The sequence below is a fragment of the Mercurialis annua genome, linkage group LG5 (assembly GCF_937616625.2).
Source record: "Mercurialis annua linkage group LG5, ddMerAnnu1.2, whole genome shotgun sequence".
NCBI lineage: Eukaryota > Viridiplantae > Streptophyta > Magnoliopsida > Malpighiales > Euphorbiaceae > Mercurialis > Mercurialis annua.
The window spans coordinates 39,749,565-39,768,468 of record NC_065574.1 but is presented as its reverse complement, the minus strand read 5'-3'; the positions used below and the strand labels follow the sequence as shown (position 1 = coordinate 39,768,468).

At 36.6% G+C, this 18,904-nt stretch overlaps 1 protein-coding gene across 1 annotated transcript; it reads left to right on the top strand.

Moving 5' to 3' along the window:
* The first annotated feature begins 18,073 nt into the window (after positions 1–18,073).
* LOC126681830 (uncharacterized) lies at positions 18,074–18,700 on the top strand. Its single transcript, XM_050377385.1, has 2 exons — positions 18,074–18,150; positions 18,199–18,700. The coding sequence occupies exons 1-2, from the start codon at positions 18,074–18,076 to the stop codon at positions 18,698–18,700; spliced, it is 579 nt and encodes a 192-aa protein (XP_050233342.1).
* The last annotated feature ends 204 nt before the right edge of the window (positions 18,701–18,904 follow it).

Below are 18,904 nucleotides of genomic sequence, written 5' to 3'. Positions count from 1 at the left end.
TTCAGCAACAGATATGACACTCACCAGGCCAGTCATGGGAATATGTGAGTGAGTATGAGATGCAAGAGAATCAGAGTTTGGATAGGTTAAGAAACCACATGGACATGTACACGAGGGAGGATCTAACTATTGAAGCTTATACCATTGAGTATATGCGCATTATTAAGGAGGTTCTAGAGCTTGTGCGAGATGCAGAAGAAGTTGTTAGTAAGTATGTTAAAGGTTTGGGGCTAGAGTTCGAGGAACTGGCGGCAGTAAAATTTGACTCTGTAGCATACTTGGCTGGACGTGCTAAGCAAATAGCGCACATCCGTACTACTACACCAAACTAGAGTAGTCTACCATTACTTTTCCTAGATTAGGGTGTTCAGGACCATCTAGACAATATAACCCTTACTTTGTGCCGCGTGGAGGAAAAGACAAGGGAAAGGTGACATTTTGTGGCAGACGTGGAAAAGGTCTGATGATTAGAGAGACAATACAACCTTGACAGCCATCGTCTGATATTATTTAGTTATGTGTCTTGTGTTTAAATTAGTATGTTTATGTGTTTTCAATATTCGCGTTAGAATTGAAAAACATAAAGTACAAATATTAAATATATCCTTAAATAAGAAACACTTATACAAATAAACAATAATATAAAAAGGTAAATGAAATGTGAAAGGATATGTTGGGGATGTTAAAAGCGTACATCCATTAACGGAAATCAATAACCATTGATAATCAGCCAAATAATAATGTGAAGAATTAATAATCCTAATGTGAGAATAAAGAAATAGAATTAAGAAACTTGAAATGTTACAGAGAAGTAGTTTGAAAGAAGCTTGCAAAATGACAATTACAGTTTTGTTTTAAAAAGTATTATTATGCTCGGATGCATCATGAATGCATATTACCACAATCACTATAGAAAAAGGTGAACCTGAATTTCATATACTTATACCAAAATGATTTTTGTTAGGACATGCATCATGTATATTAATATATCAAAGAGAAAGTGGATTATAAAGAAACTCTTTGGGATGAGAGATGTCATCACCCTGAGCCACAATTGTACAAAAGTTTTGAAATGAGAATTGTTAAGATTCATAGTTTTGAAGAGGTAAATTAAAAGAAAAATCTAGCTGGTATATGTGGGTGTATATTTATATATAAGCACATATGTCTGAAACCATTTGTTTGTGAAACCATTTGTTATAAAACAAAATTGTTGAGAAACAATTTGTTTTACGGAACAAACTGTTTTTTTTTTAAATGTAACCGTACTTGAACAAAAACTCTGTAATAATGTCAAGCCAGGATAAGAGATAGTGGAGTTCGTATGTCGTGATTTTTATTGTTCATAACAAACAATAAGGATCCAGGTTCTAATGTTTCATTCCGAAACATCAGGAGTTAATAAAGTTCGAGAAGAGTGGGAGGTGAGAATTTACATTCTTACTCAGAGATAGACGGATATGTAAGTCTAGTGATGAACTTTTATGGTAAATAAAAGTTCAAGAGTAAACAATAAAAGATTAGCGCGATTACGATAAGAGAGTAAGATCTAATTAAACACAACTCGGTTAGATTGACTTCAAATAACTATTTGTAAACAAAGTCACACGTATGTGTTTAATTAAAAAAGGGATCGGAGGTCAATCTTATAGACAGCAAAGATGTCAGTAATGGACACATCTCCCGAATCCATACCAGTGATTAGTTAATAAAGTAATAAGTTTGAGAAGAGTAAATCTCAGCACTCAATCATTAATCAGCAACGAAACAATTAAAAGAAAAATGATGAGAAGGAACATAAGAGTCTCAGAACTAAGTAGGTACACTATTAGTTCTGATTTGAATAAAGAGGGTCGTTGAATATGTTAACGACTGACAGACTTTCATGTCAAATAAGGTATTCATTAAAAAATAATTATTAAACTATTTTATGAATAAAAAATATACGTAAACAGTATAATAAACCTTGAACCAACGCTTTATGAAGATGTTTATCAAGGAATCAAGGATAAAAATGGTGTATTGTTGTTGTGAGTTTCAGATGTTGTTTGGAAACTAAAAGGGTGGAGTATAACCCTAACAACGTTTGACTAAACTGATGGATTGATTAAATTTTGGGAAAATGATTTTCTTAAGACAGTTATCTACGTTTTAACTATTGTGATCATTGAACATAGAGTTAGATAATTGTAGCACCCACATTTAAATTGAATATAGTCATGTTTATACATTCCATGCATTTCGATGGTCAAGAGTAAGCGTCGTTCATTAGCATTTACGTGAGCATTTAAACTTATGATTGATATTAAATTAAATGAATTGATGAGAATTTAATTAATACAATAACTATTCTAAATGATTAAGAAAATGTATAATGATAAACAAATATAATCAAGCTAAATTGGAACGAAAGTACGCCGGTAAACTAGGTTGATTTGAGTGGTTCGAAATGAAAGTAACTTTGAGGTTAAAATTGAACATATAAAATATTTTATGGATTATATGAGATATTAGTATTGATTAATGATTTCATAAAATAAATCTTATTAAAGCATGGATAAGCCCTTGCTAAATGGTAAAAACCACCTCTTAACAATTTCTTCTTCACTTATCTAAAATGAAAAGAGAAATAAACTATGAAAACCTAACCCTAGCTCCAGCCATAACATTAAGTACATCTTTAATTAAAGTTTCGATCAAGAAAATGAGATGTTTGGTAAGTAATTTAAGTGTTTTGGTTGATTAGGTTAGAGTTCATCATCTTTTTGAAAGAAATCTTCATATATCAGAAACTTTTATCTCTGTTGTTTATATCATAAACCGCGTTATGCAACTCCAAAGTGATCGATTCTTGATTTAATAGAAACTATAGCCAGTCACTACAATTGTTATTATTTGTGTTTTGTCATTTGAAGTCTTTAGAATAGCCTAATACTCCACACCATTTTGTTGCTCTGTCTGTCTATACAGCCTGATAGGGTGTCACAAAAACTTACATAACTAATTGTATAGAGATCTAATTGAGTTGGTTCTTTTTGATATGTTTTTTAGACTCATATACCTATAACTCCACCGAAGGGTTTTGTATTTTTGACAAAAGACTAATTCTGTCATTTGGATGATGAATAAGGAAGGAACATTTAGTTGTACAATCTGTCTAGACAGTTTAACCTAGTTGTATTGTAATGTGCATAATCTGCTTTATACTAATCCAATTGATGTGCTTCCAATTGGAAATGAAACTAGACTCAAATGTTTAGGACTCATATCAATATTTTGCATAAATGATGTTTGTGTTAGGATTTCTACCTATTTGAAGTTGGTACATGAAATTTGCCTAGTAAAGAGGATTGTTATTACTAGTTTGCTTACTTATGATAATTATCAAAATAGTTATTCCTTGTGAATAAATTGAGATTGCATATGTGAATAGGTACTTATAGACCAGAAGGTAATACAGAGGACAAGCCTGGAACTTCACGGGTTAATTGAGTAAGTGAATACATAGTGTTATACTTGGTATATACGTTTGTTTGCAATTGCAAGTGTGTTTTGATTTGAGACATAAATGCGCATGTGAATCATGGTTGAATTGTTGTTGTGAGTCATGTTTTGGATATGAGAATCATGTAATGCTTATGTTTGGATATTCAATGAGAATTAACATAGTAGTTGGTTACCTAAAATGGAAATTCGGGCCAACGACGTGAGATTGAGTTATTGGTTGCCTAAAGGGCGATTCGGGTCAATAACGTATGTTGGTTGCCAATATGGAAATTTGGACCAACATGTGAATTATGCGCATGATTGAATATCCTTTTGTAAGCTTGATCTTTATTGGAAATGTGTGAATATGTTTGGTTTGAATTGAACATTGGACTGCTATGTTTGCTATGGTTATTGCTTATGTTGAATGGATAATTGCTTGAGTTTGGTTTTAGTTACTTGGAATGCTTATGAATGTGCATATTTAGTATGCATATATCTATTTTCTTTTTGAGTTGCAAGCTCACCCCTCTGTGTTTTTTTTCCAGGATATAAAGAGTTGCATTGAGTAGAAATTTGCATCTGATAGAGGTTTCAGGTGGGCCAATGGAGAGTTCATTTCACGTGTATATTTTGAAGTGTTTATGTAAATAAGTTAGATAAATGAAACGTTTGTACTAAGAGTTAGTGTTTTATGTGAGATAGTATGAATGTATATGGATATGCTTTTAGCTAACACTTTTGTGTTGTAACATGACATGCATGAAATAGATTATGTTGTGTTTGCTATAACTTTATGAGTACATAATATTTGAATTGAGAGGGTATGAAATTAAGTGGTATTAGAGCGGGGATTAGATTCCCTACGGCGTAGAGTTGTGATGCATATTGGCATAACATGCATAACATGATATACATCTAATTGATGTAGTACATCTTATATAGGATGGATGAGCATGGAGATGATTTCATTGGCCCATAAATGTCTGTAGAATCTGTGCATGGTCCTAGAAATGCATATTTTAATATACGGGAACAGTTTGAAGATAATGCTCCATCGCAAGATCAAAGTTTCTTGCTGCGACAGTTTTCTAAAGTTTTGCAAAGAATTGCACCACCTTTGCAACATCGAGCACAAGAACCAGAAATTGAAAAAATCTATGAAAGAGTTAGGAAACAAGGGGAAAAAACATTTGGAGGTACTACAGATCCTGCAGAAGATGAAGAATGGTTGAGAAATACTGAAAGGGTTTTAGACAAAATTGAATGCACTCCTGAGCAAAAGCTAAAATATGCTATGTCGTTGTTTGAGAAGGATGCTTTGAAATGGTGGGAAACAGTTCCAGGAAGCGGGAATAGGCCATTGACTTTAACCAGGGATTATTTCCTCAGAGAATTCGGTGAGAGGTACATGCCACCAGTGCATCGTGATAAAAAGAAAATTGAATTCATAGAACTGAAGCAAAATTAGTTATCAGTGGCTGATTAAACTTCAATTTGTAAGATTATCAAAGTATGCACCTGAGGAGATAACTACTGAGGAAAGGAAAAGAAGTAAATTTGAAAGGGGTTTGAACCTTGATATTCGAGAGAAAATTGATGTTAAGACCCCTACTTATAGTACATTGATTGAAGCCGCTTTGAGGGCTGAAGAAATACTAGTTGAAAGGAGTGAGATAGAGTCTAAAAAGAAGAAAATGACTAGGACTTTTAATGCTTCTTATTCCTTTTCTTTTAGAGGGTCAAGTTCACACACTAGTGGTTATAGAGGAAAAGGAAGAGGTCAGTCGAGTAGGCAATCCTTAATGTCATCTGACAGAGGTGGATATACATCCACTGGGTATTGTAATACCCCGAATATTTTTAGGTAATTAAAATTGTGCCACGTGTCGTAAATTCCAATAGATTAAATTAAGATGGATTTAATTTAATAATATTGGGAATTTCGAATAATTTTCGTAAGGAATTGAAGGAAAATCTTGGAAAATTAATATAAAATAAAATATAAATCCCTCTTTAATAATTATTTCGCCAAAGTCTGCGAAATATTTCATAGTATTTATGGTAAAAGTTTCGAGTCGATCGGAGATCGTTTAAAATTTGAACGCGGAAGCGCTTTGGACTAAATTGCAACTTTTGAAAGTTTCAAGGACCAAAGTGCAAATTAACCATTATATATAATGATTCCTTCAAATGAAAGTTTCAACCCTATCATGCGCGCGCACAGCTAGACTATGCGGGGCACAGTCTGCAAGAACTATGTGGGCGAACAGTCCCCGTGCAACCGCACAGGCAGACGCACGCATGCACAGTAAATCGGATCGTCGTTTTGTTTACGGAATTCGTCCTTATTCATGTATCGAGAGTGAAATCAATTAGTTATCGATTAATTTGAGTTGTTTGACCTAACGAGGTTAGATGAGAATTGATTCGGAAAAACGTTGCGAACCGAAACGAGTTAGAAACCGTTTATCGGGATAGAACACGTGAGAAGCACGATAGTCAATAAGTTTAGCGTATCATGTCTCGAGTCTAGAGTTTCAGGAAATTATTTATGAGGAAATTAAGGTTACAGTTCAATTCTAAAGTTAGAATTGAAATTAAAAGGAAAAATGTTAAGAAAAGCCCAAAATAAAGTACAGGGACCAAAGTGGTAATTTAGCCACTTTGTGTCGAAAATGGAAATTTGAAGGATTCGACGGGAAAATGGTAATATCGAGTATCGTATTATTTATCGGATATAAATAATACGTATAAGTTATAATAAAAGAATTTATCGATTTAGTTATGGACTAAATCGTACAAAAGAAAAGTTTAAAGGATAAATGATAACAAACAAAAAGAACAAGGATTAAAGTGGCATTTTAGCCATGTTATATAAGAAATGAGGATATGAATTAGGAAGCAGAAGAAGGATCGAGAGAGTGAAGGAAATAACACCGATTACCGTCGTTTCGCCGCCGTTTCGCCGTTCGACGTCCGATTCGAGCGATTTTCGCGTCGATTTCTTCAGAATCGAATCCTCTATCGATCCTAAGCTTCGTTTCAAGGTAAATCTTCAAGAAATTTGGTTAAAAATCGAATATATATGGCTGTTTTAGTGTGATTGAGTTTAGGATTGAATTCGAAGTTTTTGAAGTTATTATAGCGTTTTAATGAAAACCGAGATGCGGGTTTTGTATAGTTGAATGTATAGCACGTCGGGATGGCTGAAAAGCCCCGGAACTGTTAAGGGTGTGCGTTCGCACACATTGAGTGTGCGTTCGCACACTCCTTAAAAATAGGGTGTGCGTTCGCACACCTATTGTGTGCGTTCGCACACTACCCGAAACTCGTCAGATTCTAAATTCCACGGTAAATTTATAGATTTGCCTCTTAGGAACGCCTCTGTCAAATTTCATCTTGATCCAACAGTTCAATTGGGAGAGATCGTCGTTTTACTAAACAGTGTCAGTGCGCAGGCAGCACCTGCGCATTGTCCTGAAAACTACTTGTAACTTCATTGGAATGAGACTAAACCCTAAAGTTTGAAAGTATCATGCGTATAGGAATACGATTAAGAGATATAACAAGCATCTCAACTAAGTATTAGGACACGATTAAAGTTAAAAGACGTATTTAGAATAAGATCGTGATAACCTAAGTTTACAACTTAGGATTCGGTACTAAGTTTACGTTTATGAATTAAACGTACAGGTAATTTGGATAAGTAATGGACGTACCGACGAACTACCAGGCCGACGAGCTAGAATAGCTACAAGATCGGACAATACATAGAACCTGCGTGATAGATTGGTAGCATTGCGGTAGATTGGATAGCAGTCACTGTGAGTACATTTTAATTACTCGTTAATATTCATAAAGTCGCGTATTTTCATATACGGACGACTATATGAATACTTATATGTTTAATAATATGTTTGAAAAATTACATGTATGTATGTTTTTAAAATGATTACTTTCCGTACTGCGTTATTTTAAGAATAACATAAATAGATGAAAAGAACATATATGTTTAAAATACTGGGAAAGGGGTTAAGCAATATACAAGTATTGAATCCAATATGCACGAGAAAAGTATGGTACATTCCTATATGTACTATTATTCATATGTTATAAAGAAACATAATACGTCCCCATACGTACTTTTAATTATAACGAATAACCATACGTGCGTGTGTTATAGATGTATGATTGTAGATTGTAGTGTGCATGTAATGGTCCATAAAGGATCAATATAACAGAACGGAAAATATAGAATTAAATAATAAACGTAAAACGAGAATTTGTACGATGGTACAACCAAATATAAGAACTGAGATACAAGGTTGTTCTCGGTAGAGGTATCCCGAGACTTGTATCTACCCATTCTCGATAATAGTCCTCGGGACTCATATAAAAATAAAATCAAGTATAATATATATCAAGATTCAATAAGAGACAAGAACGATAATTAAGATATTATATAAGACACATCGGTTGGCGTGGCTATCGATGTCAGATGATTAAAGACACATCGGTTGGCTTGGCTATCGATGTCAGATACGTAAAACACATCGGTTGGCTTTGCTATCGATGTCAGATATGTAAAACACATCGGTTGGCGTGGCTATCGATGTCAGATGATTAAAAACACATCGGTTGGCGTGGCTATCGATGTCAGATGATTAAAAACACATCGGTTGGCTTTGCTATCGATGTCAGAAAGATAAAGTCAGAGAAACTTAATGAGAAGAATAAAGACAATCAAAATTATAACAGTAAACAAAACATGTTAAGTATGTACGTAATAAAAACGTACATGAAATATAAGAATGAGGCAAGAATATCAAGTACGTCTATAATATAAACGTTTAGTTTATGACACGTACATGGCCTCTGATAGTATGAATGTATATACGAAGTATGTTTGGAAGTAGATCATAGGGGGTATAATCCAAAAAGAATATTTTCTACATAAAGAGATTTTCAAACGTTTTCACCCCTTTATGCAATATTACTTGTAATTATGTGTATTCACTCAGTTTTATACTGACCCTGTTGTTACTCCAATTTTTACAGGTTGAGTTAGGTACGGTGTGGGGAATGAAGCTTTCGAAGTTTTTAATTCTCGGAAGTAGTACGAGTCATGAGACTAGGTTCTCATTCTATCAAGTCCGCAGTAGTTTAGAATAGTCAGACTCTATTTGTGAAGCGCTTTAACTCTAATATGTATTTCAAACAGGGGTCATGTATATTTTGATATTATTATGATATACAAGATATAGTTTGATTTGCGAAAAATTAGTATGTATTTTCAGGCTTGCTACGGGTTTTGGAGCTACCACTCCCATTCCCTAGCGCCGTTCGTGGCTCAATAATTTGGGTCGTGACATTACGGGAGTTGCGGCTATGCAAGCTAATCAGACTGAGGGGCAGAATATGCATCGTGAACAACTACAACAATAACATCTACGCAATGTTGTTTATACTGATCGAGATATCGTTTTGGCTTACATGCGTCTTAAGCCAACTAATTTTGACGGCTCTGATGATGCTCTTACTTCCTAGAGGAAGTAGAACGTAACGCTCGACGTTTCCAAGAAAACGAGAGGCGGACCATAATTATGGTGGACATGTCAATGCGAGGACCTGCAAAAGATTGGTTTCAGCGCCATATCCATCCGATGATGGACACTATGACTTGTGCTGAATTTGTGAATCGTTATAGGGAGTATTTCCTACCGTTTGCAGTAACGGAGAGCTATCGCGTTAAATGGCTAACCTTGAGTAGACGCAATCGATACGTGCAAGAATATGTGACTGAGTTTACGAGGGCTAGTAGATTTGCGCCTGATCTGACTACAGACCCGATAAGGTTGAATTCAAGGTTTGTAGAAGGTTTAGGACCCGAATTTGTGAGTCTGACATCTGATATCAGAAGGACTCTGGTGCAGCTGATCGACAACGCTAGGCAAATTGAAGTTTCTTTGATTCGATTTGGGAGGATTCCTTATCCTTCTAAATGCGCCCATGAGGAGTGATACCTTTCGCAGTGTACAGAGCGCACCTTCCCAGTCATACGTTGGGAATTACTCGCGACCAACACAGCGTCAGCGAGAACAAAAAAGGGCCAGACACGGATCTCGAGTTAGTGCGTCCATCACAGGGTTTGGTGCCAGATCCATGAGTGGCGTGGGAGACGGAGCTCCTATTTGTTCGACTTGCAACAAGAGGCACTATGGAGTGTGCCGCAGTGTCTCTCGAGCATGTTTCAACTGTGGCCAACGGGGTCATTTTGCAAGGGATTGTTCGAGGCAGATGCCTCAAGGCTCCATGACTACAGTAGTACAACCCTCTTACCATCACCAAAGAAATGCACACCCGGCAACATCGGGATATGATCAGACGGGAAGTAAATTCACTAGCCAGAGAGGCCGTGGTTATGGGAATCGAGGAGGAAGAAATGGTGGAGGTCGTGGTACTGGTCAGACTTCACTGGCTGGCGGAAGTCAGGCCAGAGGTTTTGCACTGAAGCCTCAAGAGGCTCAGGCTTCCAATGCTGTTGTGCAAGGTACCTTTTCTATCGCTTCTCAAGATGCATAATACGTCCCCATACGTACCTTTTTTATCACTTCCCAGGAGTCGAACCAGTTTAAGTTCAGTGTGATCAGATAGAATCTCATGCGAGCATCGTTTCTGCTCTTAAAGCTTCTCAAATGTTGAGAAAAGGGTATCAGGGATTTCTAGCTATAGTTCGTGATGTGGAGAAGAAATCTGTGGAATTAAGCGATGTACCAGTTGTATCGGAATACACAGATGTTTTCCCAGAGGAATTACCTGGATTACCCCCAGATCGTGAGATAGAATTTTGTATCGAATTGGCTCCGGGTACGAAGCTGATATCGATACCTCCTTATAGTATAGCTCCTGCAGAGCTCAAAGAACTGAAAAATCAACTAGAAGAATTGCTTGAGCGTGGCTTTATCAAACCAAGTGTGTCCCCATAGGGTGCACCAGTGCTGTTCGTAAGAAAGAAAGACGGATCGCTTCGACTATTCATCGAACATCGACAATTGAACAAGGTGACGATCAAGATCAAGTATCCATTACCTAGAATCGACGATTTATTTGACCAATTGCAAGGAGCAAAGTACTTCTCCAAGATTGACCTGAGGTCAGGCTATCACCAGTTGAAGATTCGAGATGACGACATATCAAAGACTGCTTTTTGAACTCGATATGGTCACTATGAGTTTCTCGTTATGTCATTTGGACTAACCAATGCACTAGTGGCTTTCATGGACTTGATGAATAGAGTATTCAAGCCATACTTGGATCATATCGTGATTGTATTCATTGACGATATTTTAATTTATTCACGTACGGAAGAGGAGCATGCACATCATTTGTGGATAGTACTACAAACGTTGAGAGAGCATCAGCTTTACGCCAAGTTCTCTAAGTGTGAATTCTGGCTAACACAAGTGGCTTTCTTAGGTCATTTAGTATTTTAACGCAGTATTAAGGTTGACCTAAAGAAGATCGAAGCCGTGATGGAATGGAAACGACCTGACTCTGTTACCAAAGTTCAAAGTTTCCTCAGTTTAGCGGGATATTACAGGTGATTTGTGCAAGACTTTTCAAAGAGCGTTGTACCTTTGGCAAAGTTAACTCAGAAGAATGTTAGGTTTAACTGGACGGACCAATGTGAAGTCAGTTTTCTTAAACTGAAAGAATATCTGACAACGGCACCAGTTCTAGCACTGCCAGAAGGAACGGAAGGGTTGACAGTCTACTGCGATGCATCTAGAATTGGGCTAGGATGTGTTCTTATGCATCACAGTCGAGTGATCGCGTATGCTTCACGACAACTCAAGAAGCACGAAATGAACTATACGACTCATGATTTAGAATTAGCAGCGGTAATTTTGGCACTGAAGATCTGGAGACATTACTTGTACGGCGTGACGTGTGAAATATTTACAGATCACAAGATTTTAAAGTACATCTTCAATCAACGAGAGCTGAACCTCAAACATAGGAGGTGGATGGAGTTATTAAAAGACTACGACTGCACAATACAGTAACATCCAGGAAAGGCCGCCGTAGTTGTAGATGCGTTAAGAAGGAAGTCTCGCGCACATTATGCTAATATGGCGGAGGCCGATTATTAAAGAGATTCATTCGTTGTTTATCCAAGGGATCAAGTTCGAGGTTTCAACCCTCGGAACTTGATGGCTCAGCTAAGCATTCAATCGACGTTGATAGACCGAATCAAAGAGTTGCAAACAAGCGATCCTCAGTTAAAGCGTTTAACTGAAGAAGTTCAACAAGCAAGGCATCGAGATTTCAGTATCGTCAACGGGATGTTGAGATATGGCAATCGATTGTGCGTACCAAATGTGGACAACTTACGACAGCAAATCATGGAAGAGACTCATGGTACAGTATATAGTGTTCATCCTAGTTCCACGTAGATGTAATGACATCAAGGGAACATATTGGTGGAGCGGAATGAAGAAGGATATTTCGGAGTTCGTGATGAAATGTCCAGTTGTCAGCAAGTCAAATTGGAACATCAGCGACCATATGGATTTCTTCAGCCGTTACCCATTCCAGAGTGGAAATGGGAGAAATCACGATAGATTTAATAGTTGGATTGCCCAAGACGCGGAAAGGATTTGATTCCATTTGGGTGATCGTAGATTGTTTGACAAAGTTAGCGCACTTTATACCTATTAAGACAACTCACTCAGCGGAAAAGTTAGCGCAGATATACATCGACAAGATCGTGAGCCTACATGGAGTTCCACTGTCAATCATATCAGATAGAGGTTCCGTATTTACCTCTCAATTCTGGAAAAGTTTACAAGAAGCGTTAGGGACGTGGTTAAACTTCAGCACTGCTTTTCATCCTCAGACGGACGGTCAGTCTGAAAGAACGATTCAGACTTTAGAAGACATGCTTCGTCTATGCGTATTTGATTTCAGAAGTAGTTGGGATGCCTATCTACCTTTAGTAGAATTTTCTTACAACAACAGTTATCGCTCGAGCATAGAGATGGCTCCGTACGAAGCATTATATGAGCGAAAGTGTCAATCCCATATCTGTTGGGATGTGGTCGGAGAAAGAAAGCTGACAGAAGCGGAAATAATTTAGATTACTTCTGAGAAAGTACCATTGATCAAGCAACGTCTGAATACAGCCTTCAATCGACAGATGAGCAACGCGAATCCCAAGAGAATAGATGTGGAGTTTCAGATTGGAGACTACGTTTTTCTCAAGGTAGCGCCGATGAAAGGAGTAGTTCGTTTCTGAAAGAAGGGAAAGTTGGCTCCGAGATATGTCGGACCTTATAAGATCATAGAGTGCATAGGCTCAGTTGCCTACAAGCTGGACCTACCTCCAGACATGTTGCAAGTTCATCCTGTCTTTCATATTTCATAGTATTTATGGTAAGAGTTTCGAGTCGATCGGAGATCATTTAAAATTTGGACGCGGAAGCGTTTTGGACTAAATTGCAACTTTTGAAAGTTTCAAGGACCAAAGTTCAAATTAACCATTTTATATAATGATTCCTTCAAATGAAGGATCCTGGAGTCAAAATCAACATTTCCTTCATTCTATCATCAGTGACATCTTTTTTTTCAATCAATCTCCGTTTCTCGTCCGTTTTCAACATTTCTTAGCTCGATTTGATCGTATTTCAACAGGTAATCACGGTAAGCATGTCGTTTTGCCGTTTATTTGGATGAATTTGATGGAATATCGACTTGACTTTAGGGTTTGAAGCAGTTTTAATTGTTTTAACGATTTTGGATTCGATTTTGACGTTTTGAGTTTAGATTTCGTGTTATCGATATGTTTGAGCGTTGTTTGCGTGTTGGGTATGCAGAATTAGGTCGAAAGCACGTCGGGATCGCGTCGGGGGGAAGACCCGTGGCTGTGCGCCGCACAACCCTACTGTCCGCGCGCACAGCTAGACTGTGCAGGCATACAGAACTGTGCGGGCGCACAGTCCCCTGTGCAACCGCACAGGCAGACGCGCGCACGCACAATGAATCAGATCGTCTCTTTGTTTACAGTATTTGTCCGTATTCGTGAATCGAGATTGAAATCGATTAGTTATCAATTAATTTGAGTTGTTTGACCTAACGAGGTTAGATGAGAATTGATTCAGAAAAATGTTGCGAACCGAAACTAGTTGGAAACCGTTTATCAAGATAGAACACGTGAGAAGCACGATAGTCAATAAGTTTAGCGTATCGTGTCTCGAGTCTAGAGTCGATCCTAGAATAGGAGTCTAATGCGACTCTTTTCATTTTAAATCGTTTTAGATCCGGCGAGGCAGTCAGCAGCTGGACCAGGAGCTCGGGAAGCTTGACGGTTTCTGAGCACCATAGTATTTTGGGATAGCGTTTTCTGTGAGTTTATATATATTTACTTTTAAAGTATTTACATAAGCAAATGATTTATATTGCTTTACGGTTGAATTGAATGTTTTCAAATGCAATGTTTTACATGAAATATATACATGTTTGGTTTGAAACCAGTATTGATCCGATGGAACGTGCTTTCCTATTAGGCGGTAATAGGACTGTGTGATCACCAATTTTGATTAATCACAGCTGTTGATATGATTATGAATACGAATACGAAAGTTGGATATGTGAAAAATCGATACGAGGTTGAGCTTGGTTGAATTATCTCGGGACCCGTATCTGGTGGGTTGAACTCTGTCGAATTATCTCGGGACGCACAACTTGGGGTTATGAAACCGGCAGCGGTTGAACTCGGTAGAATTATCCCGGGATCGGGCCAAAGGATTAAATGATTATATGATTATGTTTGGCATGTTCAAGGATTGGGGTGTCAATTAGATCTTTTACTCGGATATACGTGATTGAAATATTATTGCATTAATATATGTTTTCAATGAATGCTTATTAGTAAATAGTATGAACTCACTCATTATATTCCCGTATACTGACCCCTCACGGTTTTCCCTGTCAGGTGAAAAAGAACTTTGAAGTGACAGACTTCTATCTTTGTGCCAGAAGTCTGATATTTTTGAAAGTATGTAAAGAAACAGTACTTTACTTCTAGAGCTGTAGTAGATAGGTATTTGTGTTTTAGTTGTATCAAACGGTTTCTGTAAATATCATTCTGATGTTTTAAAAATTATGTTCTTATGATGCTTGCTGCGTTATTATCGTTAGTTGTTGCCAGAAGATGATGTATACCCTGGTATGTTTTTAGCATGACACGTGTTTATGTCTGTCATGCATGACATATGTTATTTGCGAAAAATTATTTTATGTTTTTAGGCTTGCTACGAGTTTCGGAGCTACCAATCCCATTCCCTAGCGCCGGTCTCGGCCCATGTTGTGACAATAATAGACAACGACTAACAATGTCTGTTAGTGTAGGATCTAGTCCAATGTGTGCAAATTGTGGTAGAATACATTCAAGGGAGTGTTGGGGAAGAAACCCTATTGTTTGTTATAATTGTCGTCAACTTGGCCATATTGTTAGAGGTTGTGCACTCAGGAGAGGTTTCCTTGAAGAATCTCAAGCTATGTCAGACTAGTGTGGGTGAAAATATACACCAAGTGGGTGTTGGCCGGGGAAGAGGGAGAGGTAATAGAGGAGGAGGAACATCTTTAACTATACAGTCTGGATATACAGGAAAACCTCATACCCAAGCCAGAGTATTTGCAGTCACCGGGCAAGATGCACCTACTGCCTCAGATGTGATTACTGGTATATTTTCTATCTGTAACTGTGATGCAGATGTGTTAATTGATTCTGGATCTACATGTTCATTCATATCACATGAGTTTTTATTACGTGTGCATGGCATATTAGAACCATTGGGACATGATATATATGTTTCCATGCCTGCTGGGGGTGTTATTATTGTAAATACTATGATAAAATCTTGTCCTATGGTTGTGGTGTTGGGTTTACTAGGTTCATAACGCAGCGGAATTTCAAAAATTTATCTAAAAACCCAAACCAAGATCCATGTAATTCGAATTAACAGAATAAGTACTTACTTGTATGTCGAATTCAACAACAATGTAGGAAGGAAGGAGGTGGTTCACTTTGGTGATACCTGGCCTCGGATCAGAAACGCCTCCAAAAGAACGCGTCCTCTATGAGTATCCACACGAACAGACCTTAGCCAAAACTAGTGCTTGTGTGCTAGCACTATTGCTTCACAAGCAATTGCGAATTTTAGTGATTTAGTGAATAATGAATTTCGTGATTCTCAAACCAATTGCTTAATGTGTATTTATAGTGATACAACAACACTAGGGTTTGAGACAAATTCGAATTTCAATCTCATTGCAATTCTACAAGTTTATGTTTATCAAAAACTCCTTTTTGATAATCATCCAAATTTTTTTTAATTACTATATTTATTATCTTCCAAAAAATAATAAATTAAGTAAAACACTTATCCTTATATTACGAATTAATATATATATATTTATTAATATATATATATTACAAATTATATATATATATATATATATATATATATATATATATATATATAATTAATCACTTAATCACATTGGGCTTGTACAACCCATAACTGTTTTGGGCCTGTTCTTAGTGTGCGACCGTGTAGGTTCATATAACGTTGGCAGTAGGCTCGAAATCCCTATTTCAGCCCACAAGTCATAAGTGGCCTCTAGCAAGACATTATGACTACCCAAGTTATACGAATATCGATAATCCGGTTTAACCATTTACAATAATATTTTAATCCCTTTATCTCTCGATATCCAGATTGAATATAAGGCATAGTCATGTCATCCTTATAATATTCAATCATTAGTTTCTTGACTCTAAGTAGACTGAAAATGATAACTCTTTATCAATTCATTTAGCATGGCCATGCATTTCCTTCAGTCTATCTTCTTCAAGGGGCCCATAGATATCTTGCTCAAATAAATGAGGGACAAATTCCTTCTCAGTCACTCATATTTCTCACATAGTTAATTTCATATCCAATGACAATCTATTCCATTATCCTGTTAAAGATAATGTAAGACTGTATCAAAATATGAAATAGCTATGTAGAAATCCATGATGATTTCAAGGTCAAAGGATTATACTAATAGTACTGTAATGAGAAATACTTATGACAGTGATCTATGCAGTATTCTCACAGTGGGTCATCCAGTGCCTTATTTCTCAAATAGCACCTATGATTTGACTTAATATCTCATATACATGATTAGTAAAACATAATCATCAGTCAACATCGTACTAGTCTCAATGTTCTATTAAGACTAGGGATAGATAGTATATAATTCTTTTATTAAACCTAAGGGTTCTACTATCAAGTCACATACTTGATGACCTTAGAAAGAATTAACCATTCAAGTATTTTAATCATTAATATAAAATGATAAAAACTGCCAATCTATAAATAACAAAATGATAAAGTCAAAAATATGGTCAAACATGATTGACCTAGTGCATATCACTAACATGTGGATGGTATGACTCTACAAGCTGATTTTGGTGGTTATCCATTTGAGAGAGTTTGATGTTATATTTGGTATGGATTGGTTGTCAAAACATCATGCCATTGTTGATTGTCAAACTAAAGAAGTAATTATGGAAATTCAAGGGCAAATGAAAACAATGATTTTTGGGGAAAGGAAAATAGTGCCTATTTGTTTAAATTCTGTTGTTACTGCATTTCATTTGATTAAAGATGGATGTCACGCATATTTGGCTAGTGTAATAAATGTGACTAAAGTTAGTCAAGGGGTTTCAGAAATTCCAATAGTGAGAGACTTTCCAGATGTGTTTCTTGATGATTTGCCTATTTTGCAACCACATAGGGAGTTTGATTTTGAAATTGAAATTATACATGGGTCAGCTCCTATTTGGGCGAACATTTGAATTATGCGCATGATTGAATATCATTTTGTAAGCTTGATGTTGATTGGAAATGTGTGAATATGTTTGGTTTGAATTGAACATTGGACTGCTATGTTTGTTATGGTTATTGCTTATGTTGAATGGATAATCGCTTGAGTTATACTTTAGTTACTTGGAATGCATATGAATGTGCATATGTAGTATGCATATATCTATTTGCTTATTGGGTTGCAGGCTCACCCATCTGCATTATTTTTTTCAGGATATAAAGAGTTACATTGAGTCGACATTTTCATCTGATATAGGTTTCAGGTGGGCCAATGGAGTGTTCATTGCACATGAAAATTTTGAAGTGTCTATGTAAATAAGTTAGATAAATGAAACGTTTGTACTAAGAGTTACTGTTTTATGTGAGATAGTTTGCATGTATATGGATATGCTTTTAGCTAACACTTTTGTGTCGTAACATGACATGTATGAAATGGATGATGTTGTGTTTGTTACAAATTTATGAGTAAATAATATTTGAATTAAGAGGGTGTGACATTAAGTGGTATCAGAGAGGGGATTAGATTCCTTAGGGAGTAGAGTTGTGATACATATTGGCATAACATGCATAACATGATATACATCTAATTGATGTAGTACATCTTCTATAGGATGGATGAGCATTGAGATGATTCCATTGGCCCAGAAATGTCTTTAAAGTCTGTGCATAGTCCTGGAAATACATCTTTTAATGAACAGGAACAGTTTGAAGATAATGCTCCACCGTAAGATCAAAATCCCTTGCTGCGACAGTTTTCTAAAGTTTTGCAAAGAATTGCACCACCTTTGCAACATCGAGCACAAGAACCAGAAATTGACAAAAACTATGAAAGAGTTAGGAAACAAGGGGCAAAGACATTTGGAGGTACTACAGATCTTGTAGAAGCTGAAGAATGGTTGAGAAATACTGAAAGGGTTTTAGACATAATTGAATGCACTCTTGAGCAAAAGATAAAGTATGTTGTATCGTTGTTTAAGAAGGATGATTTGGATTGGTGGGAAACAGTTCCAGGAAGCGGGAATAGGCCATTGACTTTAACGTGGGATGATTTCCTTAGAAAATTTGGTGAGAGGTACATGCCACCAGTGTATCGTCATAAAAAGAAAATTAAATTCATGGAACTGAAGCAGAATGAGTTATCAGTGTCTGATTATAAACTTCAATTTGTCAGATTATCAAAGTATGCACCTGAGGAGATAACTACTGAGGAAAGGAAAAGAAGTAAATTTGAAAGGGGTTTGAACCTTCATATTCGAGGGAAAAATTGCTGTTAAGACCCCAACTTATAGTGCATTGATTGAAGCCGCTTTGAGGGCTGAAGAAATACTAGTTGAAAGGAGTGAGATAGAGTCTAAAAAGAAGAAAATGACTGAGACTTTTAATGCTCCTTCAAGACATGGTAGTTCCTTTTCTTTTAGAGGGCAAAGTTCACACACTAGTGGTTATATGTAATACCCCAAATATTTTAGAATAATTCA

Excerpts from the sequence above, each read along its gene's own strand:
- LOC126681830 (XM_050377385.1), top strand. The coding sequence starts at position 18,074 with ATGTCTTTAAAGTCTGTGCATAGTCCTGGAAATACATCTTTTAATGAA. Across the intron at positions 18,151-18,198 it reads TTTGAAGATAATGCTCCACC|AATTGCACCACCTTTGCAAC; the intron begins GTAAGATCAAAA and ends AGTTTTGCAAAG.